Source organism: Babylonia areolata, chromosome 24 (genome assembly GCF_041734735.1).
Source record: "Babylonia areolata isolate BAREFJ2019XMU chromosome 24, ASM4173473v1, whole genome shotgun sequence".
In the NCBI taxonomy this organism is placed as follows: Eukaryota; Metazoa; Mollusca; class Gastropoda; order Neogastropoda; family Buccinidae; genus Babylonia; species Babylonia areolata.
In genome coordinates this window covers 36,985,235-37,004,899 of record NC_134899.1, presented here as the reverse complement: position 1 = coordinate 37,004,899, position 19,665 = coordinate 36,985,235, and the positions used below count along the sequence as shown (strand labels likewise).

At 45.2% G+C, this 19,665-nt stretch overlaps 1 protein-coding gene across 3 annotated transcripts in view; it reads left to right on the top strand.

Moving 5' to 3' along the window:
* LOC143298804 (uncharacterized) overlaps positions 1-18,026 on the top strand; it is a 29,578-nt gene extending 11,552 nt beyond the window's left edge. For 2 of the 3 annotated variants that reach the window (XM_076611775.1, XM_076611776.1), the window contains 11 exons: positions 117-295; positions 1,706-1,885; positions 2,389-3,171; positions 5,214-5,446; positions 7,027-7,123; positions 7,972-8,208; positions 9,185-9,277; positions 9,687-10,538; positions 12,892-13,019; positions 15,529-15,683; positions 16,854-18,026. In XM_076611775.1, coding sequence (XP_076467890.1) covers positions 117-295; positions 1,706-1,885; positions 2,389-3,171; positions 5,214-5,446; positions 7,027-7,123; positions 7,972-8,208; positions 9,185-9,277; positions 9,687-10,538; positions 12,892-13,019; positions 15,529-15,683; positions 16,854-17,161 — 3,245 coding nt within the window. In that variant the 3' untranslated portion in view covers positions 17,162-18,026. The remainder of the gene's footprint in view (positions 1-116; positions 296-1,705; positions 1,886-2,388; positions 3,172-5,213; positions 5,447-7,026; positions 7,124-7,971; positions 8,209-9,184; positions 9,278-9,686; positions 10,539-12,891; positions 13,020-15,528; positions 15,684-16,853) is intronic. The other variant, XM_076611777.1, reaches the window with a different exon arrangement.
* The last annotated feature ends 1,639 nt before the right edge of the window (positions 18,027-19,665 follow it).

Genomic DNA, 19,665 nt, shown 5'->3' with positions numbered 1-19,665 from the left:
AGCGCTTTGAGCTTGATATTCAACCAAGGACAGGCGCTATATAAGTATCCATATCAAATCAAATCAAACTACCAACACCAGCACGTTTTACATATTTGATTTGAATTGATCTGAAGGCGTGATCGGACCGGATCGGTCAGCGGAAGCTGCTGCAGTGTCGCGTCTGATTGGCTCCCTGCCGACCAATCAGCGCCTACTTCAGATCAGCGGGTCGGCCACAGCCAAAGACCTCAGCGACAAAGAGCTCTACGGTAATTTCTTCAGGGTAATCCCCTCCGATGAAACCCAGATTCAGGTCTGTTGACTTATGTTGTGTACATTCCAAAACTATAACACACACTTTAAAAAAAGAAGAAGAAAAGTTAAAGGCCACCATGACATCAGGGGTATGTTCTTTAAAAAAAAATAAATAAATAAAAAATAAAAAAAAAATTACACTGAATACGTTTGATCCTAAAACACTAGTATCACTGGGTATTGAAGATCATGGGCAGTGCTTTACGGCACAGCTTTGTTGAAGGCTGAACAAGAAGGTTAATGCTCGCATGCGTAAGAAATTGGGATTTTACGTGAAAATGAGTTAAGATTTGTTGATACGGTTTGTAGCAGACACAAAAGCTTAAGGAACACCATGATAGCCTCCACTTAAAAAAACAACAAAAACAACAAAACTTTGCTGAACTGTGCTTTGAGAATATTTCGCTTTGAAAGTATAGCATAAAACTCTCCTTTGGCTTGTTTCTTTCTTTCTTATGGCTGAACCAGCAGAAACTAGTCTAATTCTTAAAAGTAAAATTGTAAAATTGGTGTTTCTTTTGTGCATGCTTGCATAAACATTTACATTCGGTTAACAAATGTGGTCTACCCCGAAAATAGTTGGCTCAGTCAGTGTAATACCTGCATATTCTGATATTTTAGGATCAACTTAATTCTGTGTACTTATTTTCATTAGTTGGAGAACATTCCCCATACATCATTGTGGCAATGTATCTTATGTTACTGGAAGACCAGAAACTGATCTGATCTTTCAATGGTCAGAACGCCTAATCAAGAAGCACAAAATTTCCATTCGAAGTGGAAAAGTAGCAACATTCCACACACACGCACACACACACAGACACACGCACACATACACACACACACACACACACACACACACAAATGAAGTCACCATTACTGTTTTTTTTTAAAAGTCCATTTTTGGAGGTGTGGGGGTGAGGGTGAGGGGGTGGGGGGTGGGGATAGAACATAACAGCTACCAAAATACTGCAGGCAGGACAACCTTGTTTAAAGAACTCACAACGGTCTGTTCTGCATAGCATTGTCACAACTGCAAGGCACCTGAACAGTTTGATTTGAAACGTTGTATATTATTCATTTTAAAAATACCACACACCTTTCATTCCGACTTTTGTTTTAATTGGTTGATTGTAAAAGTGTGTGTGTGTGTGTGTGTGATTGTAAAAGTGTGTGTGTGTGTGTGGGTGTGTGTGTGTGTGTGTGTGTGTGTGTGTGTGTGACAGACAGACAGACAGACAGACAGACAGACAGAGATGGATACTAAAGTGTGTGTTTTTTAGGGGTTGGAGGGCAGTAAATAGGGGTGATCTTTTTGTTCACACACGACCTTTCGGAACTACTTCTTTAAGAACAACACCACAACAGTCAACTGATAATTCCTTACAACCTTCATTCCACACCACAGGTGATACTAAGCCTTGTCCTTCAACTTGACTGGAACTACGTGGCTATAGTCTTTGAGGACGACGACTATGGAAGATCAATGGCTACGGACCTACGGAAGATGGCAGAGGCTAAAGAAGTGTGTGTGCCTGTGTTTGCCAGTCTGCGAAGGACGGAAGATTTCGACTCCATTACTAGGAAGGTGGGTTTACATTGGCAGGATTCATTCATGTGGCGAGAATTTGCTTGATTCAAGTGAAAGGGACTGAAAAGAAGTGTGTGTGTGTGTGTGTGTGTGTGTGTGTGTGTGAGTGAAAGAGAGAGAGAATATGATAGTAGTAATAGTAGTAGTAGCAGTAATTATGCTTCATTTAATAACTTGAGATTCGTCCCATGAATGAAAGTGATCAACATCAAGGACTGCCGCCAAATCTTCGTATCCATGCATTTTCCCCATTGGTTGGGCACCACTTGTGTGTGTGTGTGTGTGTGTGTGTGTGTGTGTGTGTGTGTGTGTGTGTGTGGTCGCGCGTGTATGTGCTTATGTGAGTGTGCATATGTGTAAGTGTGTGTGTGTGTGTGTGTGTGTGTGTGTGTGTGTGTGTGCGCGCGTCTCCAGCTGTCCACGGACCACATCCGTGCATGTATGTGTGTGTGTGTGTGTGTGTGTGTGTGTGTGCGTGCCCGCGTGCTCGTGTTGTCCAGCTGTCCACGGACCAGATCCGGGGCCTGATCTTCCTGGGAGGCCAGCTCACCTTCCAGCAGTTCCTCCCCATCCTCACCAACAGCCGCTGGTCCAGGTCCGTGCAGCTCATCCTCAGTGAGGCCGTGGGGATCCGAACCCGTGTCCTCTGGGGCCGCCCTGCCGACAGACTGGTCACCGCCGGCTCCCTCCTGACCGCCCCTCCCCTCCTCCCCGTCCCGGAGTTCTCCCTCTTCTGGAACAAGCTGTGGACGAACCGTACCTTTTTCCAGCTCCAGACCAACGCCTGGATTCAGCGTTACCTTCAGAAAACCATCACCGAGTGCAGTCTCTCCGATGAGGACTGCTGGGCTAAGGAATCGTCTTTCAGAAGCGAGCAGATTGTTTCTGCAGGCTCGGGGAGTCGGCAGAACGCTTTCAGCCTCTATCTGGGTTACCAGGTCAAGGCCGCAGCGGTGATGATGTCGTTGTTGAAACGTGTCCTTGAGCACAGTTGTGGGCCGAACTTTCAGGGTTTGTGTCCCGAGTCCAAAGACTTCATTGCGGACAGAGAACAGGTTCAGGGGTTGGTTCGGGGAGGCGTTTTCCATCTGCGGGAGTTTGCCTCTGTTTCTGCGAGTCTGGCAGACCTTTCTCTCTGCTTTGACGCAAGAGGTGGCGTCAAGAATCTACACGGGGAAGACGGTGACGTCACCTGTGACGTCACGAACCAGACGTCCCATGAAGACTATGACGTGTACAACCTGAAGAAAACTGATGACGGAGACCAAGGCGAGTTCCGTAAGGTTAGTCCATCCTCTTTTGTGATGGGATGAGTAGTATGTAAAACATGCCACACATTTTGTTATCAGTATATTATCATTTGATTTCGATGATGTACAGCGACTCATGGTGAGGGAAAATGTTTACTGTGAAACAAAGTGACGATCTCAGGTCATACATTTGACAGGCTTTTCTTTATCGAAGCACTCGCGTGATAGCGCGCACACATGTTTCAAACACCCCAAAACACACACACACACACACGTACACACACACACACACACACACACAAGAATCAAGTATATAATGATTTTAATCGCTCGCTTGACTTTATTGATTTAAACCACAACGGCCGCGGAGAGTAACAGCACTGTTATTTTACACAAAAACATGAACATGGACAGCAATCAAAATACCTAAAACTGGTGATAAGACAAACGGTACGCCGGTACACAACACTACTGGAGGTGCACTAGACTGCACTACACACAACTTACACGGCACTGCACCGCACTTCAATGAACTGTGCGGCACCGTATTACACAACACTACACCATACTGCGCTTCACTTTAGTGCACTACATGGCACTTCACCGCAACACATAACACTGTAACTAAATACACCGTACTGAACACCATAGCACTGCGCTACACTACACTTAGAGCACTGTTCGGCATTGCGCTACATTGCCTTCAATGCACTATACTGCACATCACAACGCTGACTGCACTTGAATGCACAATACGCAATGCACATCAATGCACTTAATACGCTTTACGGTGCTGCACTGCAGCATATCTCACGTAAATATGCTACCCCATACAACACTGTACTGTATGTTAATACCCCATACAGCACTGCATTGCACGAAAACACACTTTACAGCACTGCACTACACTACGTTTGAATGCATCATGCAGCACTACGCTGCACGTAAACACGCCCTAAACACTACACTGCACGCCAATACACAACACCATAATACACCGTACAGCAACGCACTACACTTCACGTGAAAAACACACAGCACCAGACTACACAAATACACAACACCAAACCACGCTACACGCAAACGCACAACACTGCACGTAAACACCATACAGCACCACACAACACTGTAAGTAAAATACACCACTCAGCACCGCACGACACTGCACCAGAAACGGCGTAACACATTCTCAAACCCCCACCCTACCCCCCATCCCCACACCTTCCAGCATAGCTACTTGCCAGCCCCTGTGTTCATTAAGCCCCCACCTCCAGGGGCCGTATTTAAGAGACCATCACACCTGCGGATAATCTGCCTCAAACTGCCGGAGGGTAAGCAGTATCCAGTAGTCAGGAACACAAGAGCCTACCCGCGGGTCTACAACCCGAAGGCAATTTACCCTATCTGCCAAGGGTGACTGCCCACAAAGCAGATGTAAATATGGCGAATCCTTTTGTTGCGTTGGTTTTGTTAAGGGAAAACAGGCTTTTTGCAGAGAGGCCATGTCTTGAATACGGCACCTAATAGTTTGATCTTATATCCTTTGTTCGCTCGGCAGTCAACATTGACGTTCTGAGATTGGCAGACGTCATTATATTCCATATGAATTACGAATGTAGTTTTGAAGTGAGTGCACTTGCAGACGTTAAATGATGGACTGACATTTGCAGATCGTCGAAATTCGTTCATTCCAGAGAAATATTTTAATCCGAACTCCGGCATTTCATTTCATTTTTTGCAATTAGCTGAATAGTAGGGAGGACAGTGTGTCAGAATGCGAAAATGGTCCCAATATTCGACAAGTTGCTGACTCTCAACAGTGCTTTGCCTCTTCAGTTTTATTTTTTTCTTTTCTTTTCTTTTTTGTGGTCACACTGTGGTGCGGTGCGAAGTTAAAGAGCATGCGCACAAGGGAATCCCCGGGATGTCTAATTATAGACGATGGGTTAGCTGCCTGAGTGTCTTGAATACGAAGATAACTTAACCTTCACATTAAACTGTACCCGCGGGTCCCAACCATGTCAAAGGTAACTTGCCTTCAGGCAAAATTGATTTTGTATTGAATACGGCCCCAGGTGGGCACCTACACCTCGGGCCGTCTATCCCTGACCACCAGCCGGGCAGAATTCTACGACCAGAACGGCGAGCCCCTGACCTGGGGCCAGCTCCCTCACGCGCAGTGCCCGGCCAACCGCGACTGCCTGACGTGTGAGCGTGACGTCAGCGGCGACATCATCTTCCTGGAGGGGGACTTCTACGTGGTGGCCGTGCTGCCCGTGCACAACAAGATCGAGGGCAACCTGCTGAGGTCAGTCACAGCGATACGTAGTGACAGTCGCTGTCACTCTGTCAGAGTTGTATCTTAAGATGGTACGCTGAAAAGCGACAAACTGCGTTTGTTTATACTCAACACACACACACACACACACACACAGCCCCCCTCACCACCCCCCCCCCCCCCCCCCCCCCCCCACACCCACCCACACACAAGTGCCATTGCACACAAACAAATGCCATCAATTTTGTAAATAAATTTGAAATTTTGCACACGCAGGTACCCACACGCGCACACACATATAACTATATAATAATCTGCAGATAGATATAAGATATATAGATACAGTTACATACATGTATGTGATGCATAGATATAGATAGATAGACAGATAGATAGATATAATTATATACATGTATGTATATACATAGATAGAAAAAAAGGTGTAATTAAAATATCTGTCTCATGCTTGAAAATACACTAACTTGTGCGTTTATACGACATCCCACCGCATTTCATACAAATTCACTCATATCAGCACAAATACACCGCCGACGTAAGCGAAAAAAAATCGAATTTCATACATACTAAATGAAGCAGTAGACTAAAGAATAAAGACCAGTATAATCATTGGTGATCTCTTAGACAGTCAGTGAGATTATTCTTAAGATTTTTTTTCTTAAGCACGTATTTAATCGTAATACTTTTTTTTTTTTTTTTTTTTTTTTTTTAGTGAGTGGAAGGTCCGGTTATATTCCACATGTCTCCACCAGTGTACAAAACAGCCTGATTTCGTAAAAGTTATTGACCGGTCCAGGTATACATAACATAATGACTCTGCTGTGGACATCAGTTTTAAGTGTTTGTAAATCTTTTGTGGGAGCATTTCCATATGTAACATTATGCACGCAAGCTGCCTTCTTGAAGAACAGCCTTTTTGTTCATGTGCTGAGTGGAAGGTAATTCCATATATATATATATATATATATTTTTTTTTTTTTTTTTTTTTTTTTTTTTTTTCCCAATTATAGTACAGGCAGCTGCATTTTTTACGTTTACGTTATTTCTTAGTCTCGGTATACATAACTGTATGTCTGCGGTCTTCAGTTTTGAAAATGATTGCTTTGATAGAGAGCTTTTCCACGATATAACATTATACATGCACACTGCTGTATTGTGGAATATTGGCTCAGTGGTAACGCGTTCGCCTGGGAAGCGAAAGAATCTGAGTGAAGGGCAGGGTTTGGATTCGAACCCCCAGTCTTGATTTTTCCCCCAAAACTTAACATCACGTCATTCAGATGACAAGACAGACCGTGGTAGTCTCTTGTGCAGCACGCACTTGGCGCAGTGAAAAAGAACCCATAGCAACATAAGCGTTGTCCTCTGGCACAACTCTGTAAAATAAATCCACTCCGATATACACACACAAATGTACGTGTACATAACATGCACTCAGGGCCTGTCTAGCGCGTTGGGTTATACTGCTGATCAAGCATCTGCCTAGCAAGATGTGGTGCGGCTGTATATGGGTTTGACCGAACGCAGTGACGCTTCCTTGAGAAGGGTAAGCTGAAACTAAAGTTTCTGTGTGTGTGTGTGTGTGTGTGCAGGTGCGGAGCGCCAAAGGGTATGGTGGGAGCGGACATCATCCAGGCTGTGATTTTCGCTTTGGAGCAGGTGAACGACCCTGACAGCAGGGCTTTTAAGGTGAGGGCCGGTGGGTGGGTTTTGGCGGGTGGGGAGGGAGAGGGGGTCGGGGGGGGGGGCGGGCTGATTGTTGTTGTGGAGGTGGTGGTGGTGGTAGTAGTGATATGATGATGGTGATGGTTGTGGTAAGGGTGGTGGAGGTGAATGTGGTGATGGTGGTGGTAGTTGTGGTGAAGGTTGTGGAGCTGATGGTGGTGGAGGTGATGATGAATGTGGTGGTGGTTGTGGGAGGGGCTTTGGGGAGGGAGCGTTTTTAAGACTGAGGAGTGGTGGTGGATGGTAGTAGTGGTGTGAGAGAGGATGGGAGGGGGGTTATGGTGACGGTGGTGTCAGTGATGGTTGTGGTGGTACAACTTTATCTGTGTTATTTTGTTCAAGACTCATTGTTTGCAAGGGGTGTGAAAATGACATCCAATCATCAGCCAACTCAGATCTAATAATCACGAAAAATAAGGATGGTTCACGCACGCTCTGTAAGCCCCCACCCAAAACACACACACACACACACATATATATAAACAGCAGAAGAACGACAAACGAACAGGCTATATCGTGCTCAAGCTTGATATGATCAGACATCACGACATCGGTAAATGTGTGAAATCGGAATGATTCGAAGAAGATTAAGAAAACAGTACTATCAGTGGTCGTAGTAGTAACTGTAATGATAATAAAGTGCTAAGTCACGAGTCATTCACACGCATGCATAACTAATTCACAGAGACGATAATGAAAACGTGTGAATAGAAAACTGGAGGTGTAAACGCCTGTCGCAAATCCGATGTCACCATCCCCATTTTCTACACACCCCCATAAAATTTCATCTTTCCTGCCTCCTCCTTCCCCAGGACCTGCTACCAGGCAGACGGGTAGGTCTGGTCGGCATCAGCTCCTGTGGGAGCAGTCTGATCGTGAGGCAGCGCCTGATGGACTTCTTCTCTGGGCGTCTTCAGCTGCCCGGGGGCCGTGGGAACAGCAGCACCTTGCTGCCCCACCTCATGGGGATCATCGGGGCCTACTACAGCGCCAACAGTATCGCCGTCTCCGACACCCTCACCACCCTCAACACCACCACCTTCGTGCAGGTTTGTGTGGTGCTCGGGGAGCTCTGGCTGGGTGGACAGCATGGCACGGAGGGAGTTCCGTTGGTTGGCTGGTGTCAGCAAAATGGAAATCAGTTCCAGTTTCTCAAGGAGGCATCACTGCGTTCGGGCAAAAGCCCATATGCGCAACACCACATCTGCAATGTAGAGATGCCTGACCAGCAGCATTAACCTAAAACGCTTTGTCAGGCCTTGAGTGAATGCTCACATATTTGTTCTACTGATTTATGTTTTGCAGCGTCTCTGCGCATCAGTAAAACGGCTGATGTTCATAAACATTTTCTTTAAATAATGATGATGACAATGATAATAATGATAATTATGATAATAATCAGAAGAAGAAGAACCAAAGGTTAAATGTCCCATAGCCTTTTATGGCCACCAGGGCAGTGAATTCTTTGCCACTGTGTCTAGGACTCGGCATAGGAAGGTGGGGCCCAGTCCTCTCCTTCCGCCGTTTTTACCTTCCCCAACTGAAGTCAGGTACCCATTCACACTTGGCTGGAGTGAGAGAAATGGGAGTGAAGCGCCTTTACCAAGGACAGACCACCAGGTCGACACGAGAGATCGAACCCTGACCATGGATCAGAGGTCCAACACCTTGCTGATCGTGCCACGGGCCTCCGTGATAATTTTGATGACGATGATGATAATTATAATAATAATGATAATAACGATTAGAAGAATAACACTGATGATAAAATCAACAATTATATCTATACAACGCGCAGTCCAATAATTGTGGTCTGAGCGCTTCACAGTAACACAGCTGTTCCAGTAAAGATGCATTGCAACACGTTACATCATCCATCAAAACATGCAGGTAGTTCTAAGTGAGAAAAGCATTACAAGATGCGTCAAGGTAATGCCTCATAAGTTCATGATGAATGCAAAGTACATAGCAAACTATATGTGTACACACACACACACAACAATCAATTAAAGGCATCTCTCTCAGGTCAGCGCAGCGTCCACATCTACGGTTCTGAAGGACAGGGGACGTCACCCTTACTTCATGCGTCTGGTTCCCGCTGACGACAAGCAGGCCCAGGTAAATCCCTCAACAGGACGGAAAGTGTAAAGGCATTTACACCTCCAGTTTTATATTCACACGTTTTCATTACCGTCTCTGTGAATTAGTTATGCATGCGTGTGAATGACTCGTGACTCAGCACTTTATTATCATAAAAGTTACTACTACGACCACTGCTAGTTCTGTTTTTTTTTTTAATCTTCTTCGAATCATTCCTATTGCACACATTTACCGATGTTGTGATGTCTGTTCATATGATATGCTTGAGCACGATATAGGCTGTTCGTTTGCTGTTCTTCTACTGTTTATATACTTGTGTGTGTGTGTGTGTGTGTGTGTGTGTGTGTGTGTGTGTGCGCGCGCGCGCGCGTGCAGTACGTTTTCTGAACAAAGAGTTGTCCAAACTAAACCAGTTATCATCGTTCAGGTCATGCTGGACATCGTCAAGACCATGAACGCCAACTACATCCAGGTCATCTACGACAGCAGCACCGCCTACGCCACCGGACTCTTCGAGAAACTGCAGGAAGAAACCAGCAGCGGCCGCTACAACATCTGCATCGCCCAGAGCATCCCCACCACGCTGCACGAGCAAACCAGCCAGTACAAGTACATCGTGGACGTGCTGCGGGAAGAGAGCGCCGCCAAGATCGTCATCGTCATCCTCCATGCCACGGTGACCAACAAAACCATGACCGCCATCTTGCCCCTGCTGACGTCAGAGGACAACTTCCTGTTCCTGGGCAGCGAGTCGTGGGGCCGGCGCCACGAGCTGATCAAGGGCCGGACCCGCCTGGACGGGTCGCTGGTGCTGTCGCAGGAGATCGCCGCCGACAAGCAGTTTGAGCAGCACCTGGACACTCTGCCCGCTGTCAGCGCGGTGAACCCCTGGCTGAAGGACTTCTGGGAGGCTCGGCTGAACTGCTACCTGGACAAGAGTTTCCGGAGAGAGGGGAGGAAAGGACCCTGCATCGGGCATGTGGCCCAGGACTACGTTCAGGACTCCCGCATCCCCTTCCACATCCAGGCGGTGTACGCCCTGGTGAAGGGATTCCACACTGCCCTGACCCTGCACTGCGGGGATGTCGCCAAGCGTACGTGCAAGAGTCTGACGTCCTCTCAGCTGGTGAGGGCGATGCATGACGTGCAGCTGGACCTGTACAGCCGCGGACCGACCTCGCCCGTGTTCGACAGCAACGGGGACGGGCTGGTCGGCTACAACGTGCTGAGGGTGGCCAGGGACAGGCAGTCTGCACACGGAGACGTCGTGTTCCTGGACGTGAGTTGTGCTTCTGTCACTCCAGTCAGTCAGGAGCGACCTTTCTCCTTTCTCTCTCTCTCTCTCCGTTCTCCCCTTTCAGTCTGTCTCTCACGTTCCTTTTCCCACTTTCAGTTCTGGGCCGGATTGCATGAGGCGATCTTTGCGGCGCTAAGTTTGCTCAGAGTTAAGAATGCTCCTAAGCATATGGAATTTACCATAGCACACTAAGCGCTGCCAAGTTCGCTCATGCAACCCTCCCCAGGTTCTCAAGGACGCGGCACTGCGTTCGGGCTCTTCCATAAACGCTACAACACATCTGCTATGCGGATGCCTGATCGACCACCGGCACAACCCAACGCGGCGTCACTGCGTTCGGACACGTCCGTATACGTTACAGCACATCTGCTGGACAGATACCTGACCAGCAGCATAACCCAACGCACTTAAACCCCCACTATCTGTCTATATTACACACTGACACAGACATTATTCGTTTTCATGAGAAAATACAAATGGAACTACAACTCATTTTCTACCACTACTACCACCACCACCCTAAAGTTCTCATTTTACGGAATACAATGTATGTTGATTTGATAAAGTAGAAAATGTTTTGTTGGAGCTACGATACTTGTCAAGGATCTCAAGATTGCTGACTGATATATCACGTTGATGGTATTTTATTACACATTGACGTGCCAAAGTATGGAGTCTGCCTCAGACAACGACCGCAGCCAGCTAGCTTCTTACGTGCAGCAGACTGTACGCTTAACGAGTGTGTGCATGTATGCCAACGAAGCAAACTTCTTGTTTGATTTTGCACCGTTTAGGAATCTGTGACTTTGCGGTAACTTATGTTGTTTTTGCTGCGAGCATATGGTAATGGTTTGTGGTATGGAGAGCAAATAATAGGTGATGATACGAGTTGCAAGGTGCGAAAAAACAACCACCAAAAACAACACAACCCCAAACACGTCCAATGATCATGAAAACGAGGTTTTGGCTTTGAATGAATTACGCCCCCCCCCCCCCCCACAATACAGATGGTGGATAATTTTACTTCCCCTTCCTCCTTCAGCAGTATCACATTTTTTCCCTCAACATTCCAAACAAATAAAATGCAGCATGACTGCGTGAGGAAAAAGCAAGGCAAACTTTCCTGGTTTTTTTGTTTTTGTTTTTTGAATTATAGTTTGTTGTTTGTTGTTTATTTGTTGTTACTTAAATACACTGATTAGTAATATTTGTGTTTGGGATAAATGCCTACTGACTTCTGGCATGTACACATTGTATAATGTTATATTTCTTGTATGTTAGTTTTTCTTTTCTTTTCTTCATAAAAAATGTATGTTTCAACCAGACAGCTGGTGTGGCCAATGTTAAAAAAAATCACAATACCAAATGTGGTTAATATTTGTATAAATTACATGAAATATGGAACATTTTCATGTGCCCCACAGGGTTTCCCGAAATAAACAAAGGACAATAAACAAATCACATAATTCGAGGTCATGTCCGAACAGCAAAATAAGAAACGTGTGTGGTTGATACTTTTTTTTTCAGTGGTGAACGCTAATTTGTAGGTAGAAAGCAAGGAAGTCTTTTGACTTCTTCTTTCTTTCTAACTTGACGGGCGCTATAGTTGAGTGGTTAAAACATCTGACTTTCAATCCGAGGGTCCCGGGTTCGAATCTCGGTAACAGCGACTGGTGGGTAAAGGGTAGAGATTTTTCCCCGATCTCCCAAGTCAGCACATGTGCAGACCTGCTAGTGCCTGAACTCCCTTTGTGCGTATACGCACGCAGATCAAATACGCACGTTAAAGATCCTGTAATCCATGTCAGTGTCCGGTGGGTTATGGCGACACGAAAATACCAAGCATGCATCAACCAGGACAGTCGTCGGCAAGTCGATGTTGGTCATGTAACGGAAAGAAGAAATAATTCCAGCAAAGGAGTGTGGAAAGAGGCGGGTTGAAAAGAAACCCCTCATTAAGGACTTTTTTTTTTTTTTTTTTTTTTTTTTTGCTGCCCCGTCATCTGCACCGTTTCAGTGGCATTACTCCCACGCCGCTCATTTAGATTCCCCCATACACGGCCACACCCGGGTTTGTCCGTCGTAGTTCCAGCGTCGGCAGTCCACAGGGAACCGTCGATGTTAGGTCGCCAGGAGGCCACACACCAGAGGAGACCCTGCACTGCTGCTGAGTCACTTCGGTGGTATTCAGTGGTGCCTGTTCTGTTTTAACGTACTTAGGACACCACCTACTAAGCCCCCTACTAACAACAATAATGGCTTAGTCGCGGAGCCAGACTGAGTGAGCGTCCCTCCCAGAGTGGAGATCTCATTAAGGACTTGATCTGTTGACCAGGTGGGGCGGTGGACGCAGGAGGGGTTGAAACTGGATAAAGACAAGGTGAAGGTCGTGAGTTCCGTGTGTCCCAACCCCATCAAGTGTGGCAGGTGCTTCCCGCCCCGTCGGCCCTCTGATCCAGGAGGGTGAGTCACTGTGTGCCGCTCTCCTCACCACACGATCTGTCATTACTCAAGTTACGAGCCAGAAGCTCGATATGGAAATAATTGTGAAAAGGAGTTTCTCTCTCTCTCTTCACTTTCAAAGGGACCCAATTTCATTTATTCCTTTCATTTTGACGACTGGCTTACAAAACCGCAAAGGCCACACACCAGAGCTGGGAACTTTGGTTAAATAAGGACTGAACATTATGGTAACAGGAAATTAAGTTTTATAGATCATGATATACATGTCTACTATAATTCCCGGTGTTCATTACTGGGCGATAAACTGACCGCCTGTCTATCAAACCCTGGTCTCGTCTATCACCATCCCTGGGTTCTGGCCCCAAGGAGCAGTGTGTGTTTGTCTCCATCAATGACTATCTTTTTCTTTTTGACCACCTTCTCACCCTTCACCGAGTTCTCGAGCATCTCTTTGAAATTTCAGTGGTGATGTACAAAACATGGCTTTACAATAAGTACAGCTGCGGTTTGCGTATATCGGAGAGCTGCTGAGAGTTGAGTGAATGTCTGAAGAGGACACCCTATCCCATTCCCCCCGAGTATACCAAATACTGTAGTAATCTCTCATTGTGTGCCTTTTTACCTTTGTAAATTCATGTAAATAACACATGGAGTAACATAGTGTACACATGTACAATTAAAAGTGATGGGGAGACAACGTTTCGAGTCGTGTTGGAAGGCAAGATTTGTCGAGATGAACTCAGTGCACTGACTGGATAATCACAGTTCAGCTTTCTGAGTTGAGTTGGATCCATGGTGAGTGAAAATGGCGAGCAGTATGAAGGAAAGTGAAGATAGGAGTGGAGGGTATGAGGCTGGCGTGCGGGCAGACGAGGAAGAAAAAAATGGGGGGCGGGGGGGTCGTGGATGGTACAGATAAATGAGGGATGGAGGGGGTGGAGGGGATAGGGAGGAGAAGCCGAAGATTGGAGGGTAGATTGAAGTTGAAGTGTTCAGTGTCATTCATTCATCTGCGAAGTTTCTTTTAAATCAGACCTTGAATAATCACCTTCAAGGAATCGTTTGTCCAGCCAGGCTCAGTATATTTCTTTCACTCTCTCTCTCTCATTCACCCTCCTGGGTCCCCCTCCCCCTTTATTCCCCAAAGCTGTAGTATCAGACATTTTCAGGTGCAGTAACGAGCTCAGGGTAAGGTTGCATGAGCGATATTAACAGTGCTAAGGTTGCTCAGCTCTATCTCTTTCATTACGACGTGGACTGCAGTCTTCCCTGCCTGGGAATCACTTTGGTAGAGCTTTGTCTTTGCAGCAGTAATTGTTCGGTGATTTATAAACTCTTAGACGACAGTTCGCATATACCACTCATATATCTCATTGTCAATGTTAATGATTGTTCTATACAGTCATTGGTAGGGTCAAAATCACATGTAGGTGCGTTAAGTACACACAGTGGTGCTGGTACAGTGCTTGGACATTGTGTGGAATAATTAAGAACACCCCAAGAGTCAGGAATTCTCCTACGCCTGTGGCATTAGCGAAGAATTGGGAACGTTCTTTGCACTGCTTAGATCGTTCGAGCAACCCCAGTCAGGTTAAGATTCTTTCCCCATTCTTCTTCTTCATATACGCACTATTTGCAGTGGATGTAGATAGCGAAAAGTGAATGGAATAATAGACCATGCCTAAAATCTTAATCCTCGAATAAAAACCTTCCGAGTTCTCTGTCTGTCTCCGTCTTTGAACGCCCCTCCCACGTCTGTATCAACCTCTCTAATGTGTGTGCGCGCGCCTGTGCGTTCGCCTGTGTTTGTGTGCGTGCGCGAGTGTGTAAGTGTACACGTACACATGTGTCAGGAGAGCTCTTTGCACGTGCGTGTGCGTGTGTGTAGAGGATGAGGTATGTGTGTGTATGCATGTCTGTACTGTGGGAGCAACGGAATATTGGACCGTGCGGGTGTGCATATATATTTGTGTGTGTGTGTGTGTGTGTGTGGATATGGGCTCACGTGTGTGTGCGCTTGAATAAGGGTGTGTATGTGTGCCGTGGAAGCTGCGATACGTAGCCTAGGGATGAGTGTGTGGAGGAGACGGGGGGTGGTGGTTCAGGGCAATTTGGGAGATGGTGTGTGTGTGCGTGTGTCGGGGCTCGTGTACGTTTATGTGTATTTGTTTGTGCTTTCCTGTGAAACTGCATGTGTGTGTGTGTGTGAATGTGTCTGCATGTTTTACATTTATTTGCTTATTTATCATCATTATTTGTCTTTTTATTCTTTTTTTTTTTTTTACTATTATTATTCTCATCGTCATTATTATTTTCTTTTTTTCTCAAGGCCTGACTAAGCGCGTTAGGTTTCGTTGCTAGTCAGGCATCTGCTTGGCAGATGTGGTGCAGCGTATAATTATGTATTCGTCCGTACGCAGTGACGCCTCCTTGAGCTACTGATACTGATACTGATCTAATGCTCCCCTCCCTCCAACCCATCCACCGCTCTATGCATTGCACGAAACAGTCCAGCGGAAAACCCAGGGCAGCAGCAGCAGCAACAGCAGACAGGCGGCGTCCCGGTCAGCGGCGTAGCAGGACTGGGCGCCGCTTCGGGGGTCATCATCATCATCCTCGTCATCCTCCTCGTCTGTGTAGCCAAACGACGGCGCTCCGTGTCTGGTAAGTCCAGTTAATTCAACAATGCCCCCCCCCCCACTGCCAGCGCCCCCTTCCCCCCACATCCGTTATAATATATATATATCTAAAAAGAAGTATTAATTCTTCTTCTTGGCTCGTGGGCTGCAACTCCCAAGTTCACTCGTATGCATACGAGTGGGCTTTTGCGTGTATGGCCATTTTTATCCCGCAATGTAGGCAGCCATACTCCGTTTTCGAGGGTGTATTCATTCACTTTTCGTCGACTGTGTTTTTTAAGAGAAGGCAAGGTGTTTCCGCATGAAAAATCTGCTAATAAGAATAGCTATAAAAGTGCGTCGAGACATGTCCCATTTTCGATATGACAAGACTGTTTACATTATCTCCAGCACTGGTTGCAAATGCTCAAGAACAAAATGACACCATCGCCAACAAACTGGTGGTAGATGCGTTCAAAATAGCCAAAAACCCACAAATAAAAAACAACACTTTTTTTTTTATCATTTAATTCTTTTTTTTACCCTCTGCAGAAAAAAAATAAACAGAAAGCAAACAGTAACATAAAAGTTTTCGTATTTCGTACAAAACATTTTTCAATTGTTAAGGAACGAATGAAACTGTGACGTGGTTAGCTGGGCCTTATACATAGACGTCAGCTGGATTCATGTGAGGCCCGAGAGAATTTAGCCGACTTTTACTCGTGATGGAATGGATGATGAAGAATTATGAATGTCTTTTGTAAACGAAGCTTGGAGTGTTGACTGTTGACAAAGTTTTGGGGTTGGACCCTGCGTATCTTTGACTTTAACCGTGTGCATGCTGATGAGAATAGTACTGCTGGTATGAAGCTTTGCTGGTGGCGGTGGTGGTGGTTTTACAGGAGCGGTAAGTTATTATACTTTCTTGCTTTGTGACCACGTGTGCGTGTGACGTCAGTACATGTGTATGGCACATTGAGGGAGGGGTGGTGGTGGTGAGAGTGCGCTAGCCTCGACTCGTATCAATGCTTTCCAGCACACAGATTTCTACGAATGACAGTTATCTAAGACTCGAAGTCTGGCCCAATTTTTTTTCATACACAAGTACAGACCACTGTTGCTGGATTGTAAAATGCGTGAGATCGCTGCCCTGTCGGCGGCTGAGGTCCCACTGAACAGCTGAGGTCCTGTCGACATGTTTTGTTTTCTCTCCCAGAGCCCAGCGACAGTCTGGCCCGGACCCGACCCGAAGAGGACACCCAGATGGCCAGCAGAGTGCGCTACGTGCCCTCGGATACCATGGGCGCCAACAACTGCTACGCCAGCCCCTGTGAGCTGACCGTCAGCGCCGGTCACTTCGAGCATCGGCTCCCCCCACCCCTCCCCTGCCCCACGAGGCAGCGGCTGGACAGGTACCTGACGCCCATTGGACAGCGTGATGTCGCCTCCAACAGCACGGGGTCCATCTCTCCTGACGAGTGCAGCCTGAGATTCGCCAATGACTGCGAGCCGGAACGTTTTTAAGTCCTACGCTTTCTGGACGACAGTGGACATTACCCGCAACCTCAATGGGATGGGTATTCATGGAAGCACACTCAATGAAATAACATCCATTTTCGGAGAAAAAAACAAAAAAGAAAAGAAAAAACAAAAAAAAACAACCCAACAACAAAAAGACAAATATGAAACGAGGGCGTTTTATGAAGGCTTCATATCGGACATAAACATTACGCGCTCTCTTATTCTGAAAAGATCCACTTCAGACTTGTGTGGAGAGAACGAATCCCACGTGCAGACTGAAACATCAAGCACTCTTGTTTAAAAAGATCCACTTCGGTGTGACTTGTGTCGAGAGAACGTTTCAATCTCACGTGCAGAATAAACAGGAATCTTTCGCTTCACAGCATTAAAAGAAAAGAAGAGAAGAAATCGGTTGTCTACCTTACAAGACGTAAACTATGGATTTGATGTGTCACATCGGCTGGTAATAATATATACTACTTACATGGCGCAAACCCCCCATGTAAAGGGCTCAAAGCGCCTCACATGAAACAATACATATTATACACATGCCAACCAGCTCAGCTATGGCTTATTTTATATTTTGATTGGATTGCACAAAATTTACCGTGGGCAGCTATCTTAAAAAACAAACAAACAAAAAAAAAACCCGTTATAGATAACAACTGTGACAGTGTTATGCTTGTTTTATTTTATCTATTATCATTCAACACTTTTTTTCTTGCTTGCGACATTTTTTGGTTATTTTTTTCCCTTGGTACAACTTATTGTGACGTTTTATTTCTCTATAATTTGTTTAGATATTTACTCTTTCTTCAACTTTTCATACCCTAGCTCACCCTTCTGTTTTTATACTATTACCCCCCCCCCCCCCCCCAATTTTTTAATGTCTTTGCATTTGACGCATGCTGTATATGCGAGCATTATTATGTCTCTCTCTCTCTATATATATATATATGTGTGTATCTATATTAAGAGATATACAATGTACATATCTATAAACAGAGATGCACATGTAAACAGAAGTTTAGATTTTTGACTCACTTGTGTAAACAAAGTGAGTCTATGTTTTAACCCGGTGTTCGGTTGTGTGTGTGTGTGTGTGTGTGTTTAACATTAACATTTTCTCTGCAAAAACTTTGTCAGTTGACACCAAATTAGGCATAAAAATAGGAAAAATTCAGTTATTTCCAGTCATCTTGTTTAAAACAATATTGCACCTCTGGGATGGGCACAAAAAATTAAAAAAATGAAGCCTAATTATATGCAAACTGCATTTACTGTTATATTTATATTTTTTGTATTCTCTAAACTTGGCACTTTGATCTGATATTCTGACCAAACAACAAGAGTAGTCATTATCATTTTTTGTTCAAACCGGAACTTCTTTTGCTAAGCATGGAAGTATTATTTATGCAGATAGTAAAAAGGGAAATTACTCTAATTAATGCTAAGGGACATAATTTGCTTTAAACTGATCTTTCTCATTTTAAACATTACATTTTGAAATTATACTCCATAAATAGCTTAGATTTTTTTTAAGTGTATCACAAGTGAGTCTTGAAGGCCTTGCCTCTCTTGTTACTATTAATTTTGACATTTTATCTGTTGTTTCTTTTAACACAAGTACGGAAAATACAACGAGTAATAGGAAAATCTCTATAGTTTAGTTTCAATTGTTGAAATTTTGATCATGTATCCCTCCGTTTTTGTATCAATGAAAAAAACCCCCAAAAAACATAGCGAGTGAATGAGAGAGACAGACAGACAGACAGAGAGAGAGACAGAAAGAGTTAGTTTTCCAATTGTGTGCTTTTAACAAATGTAATGGTCAATACTGCTGTGGATGATTATCTTTTGCATTACCGTCGTTGGTGGCTCCATATGCTTATATTATACAGGCCCTGTTCCTTGCTCAATTTGATATCCGTGTGCTACTGATGACACATGTTTTTCAAATAAACTTTTAGTTTTTGTAAAACTAGTTTCGACTTTTCATCTTCACCTTGCTTTAAGAGCATTTCACTCCTGCTAGTTTCAAGGAAGCATCAGAGTATGGACAGACCACTATACACTACACATCTGCGGGAAGACGGAGGAGAAGGGGGAGAGGAGCAGGGGTGCGGAGAGGGAAGTATGTAGAGCGTGTGGTACGCGCTATCAATCGGACTTGTTACTACCACTTCGCTATCAATAAGATTTATTACTATCAGTCAGACTACCTGCTGCCTAAGAAACTCTTCTTCAGTGAGCTTCAAACGAGCAGTGCGGTCCCACGATGGTCAGAAGAAACGTTTCAAAGAGCCTCAGATAAAAAAAAGAAAAAAAAAGAAAAGCGATTTATATCTCAGCTGATGCCAAGGGCAAATCAGATCGGTTTTCCAACACGGTTTAGGACCAACCTTTGTACATAACAGGAGACGCATGTATGCAGGTCTGTGCACGGACAGCAAGCGGGCGAGAGATGAGCCGTTTTGTCACTCTTCTCTGTACCACTTTTGAAAGCG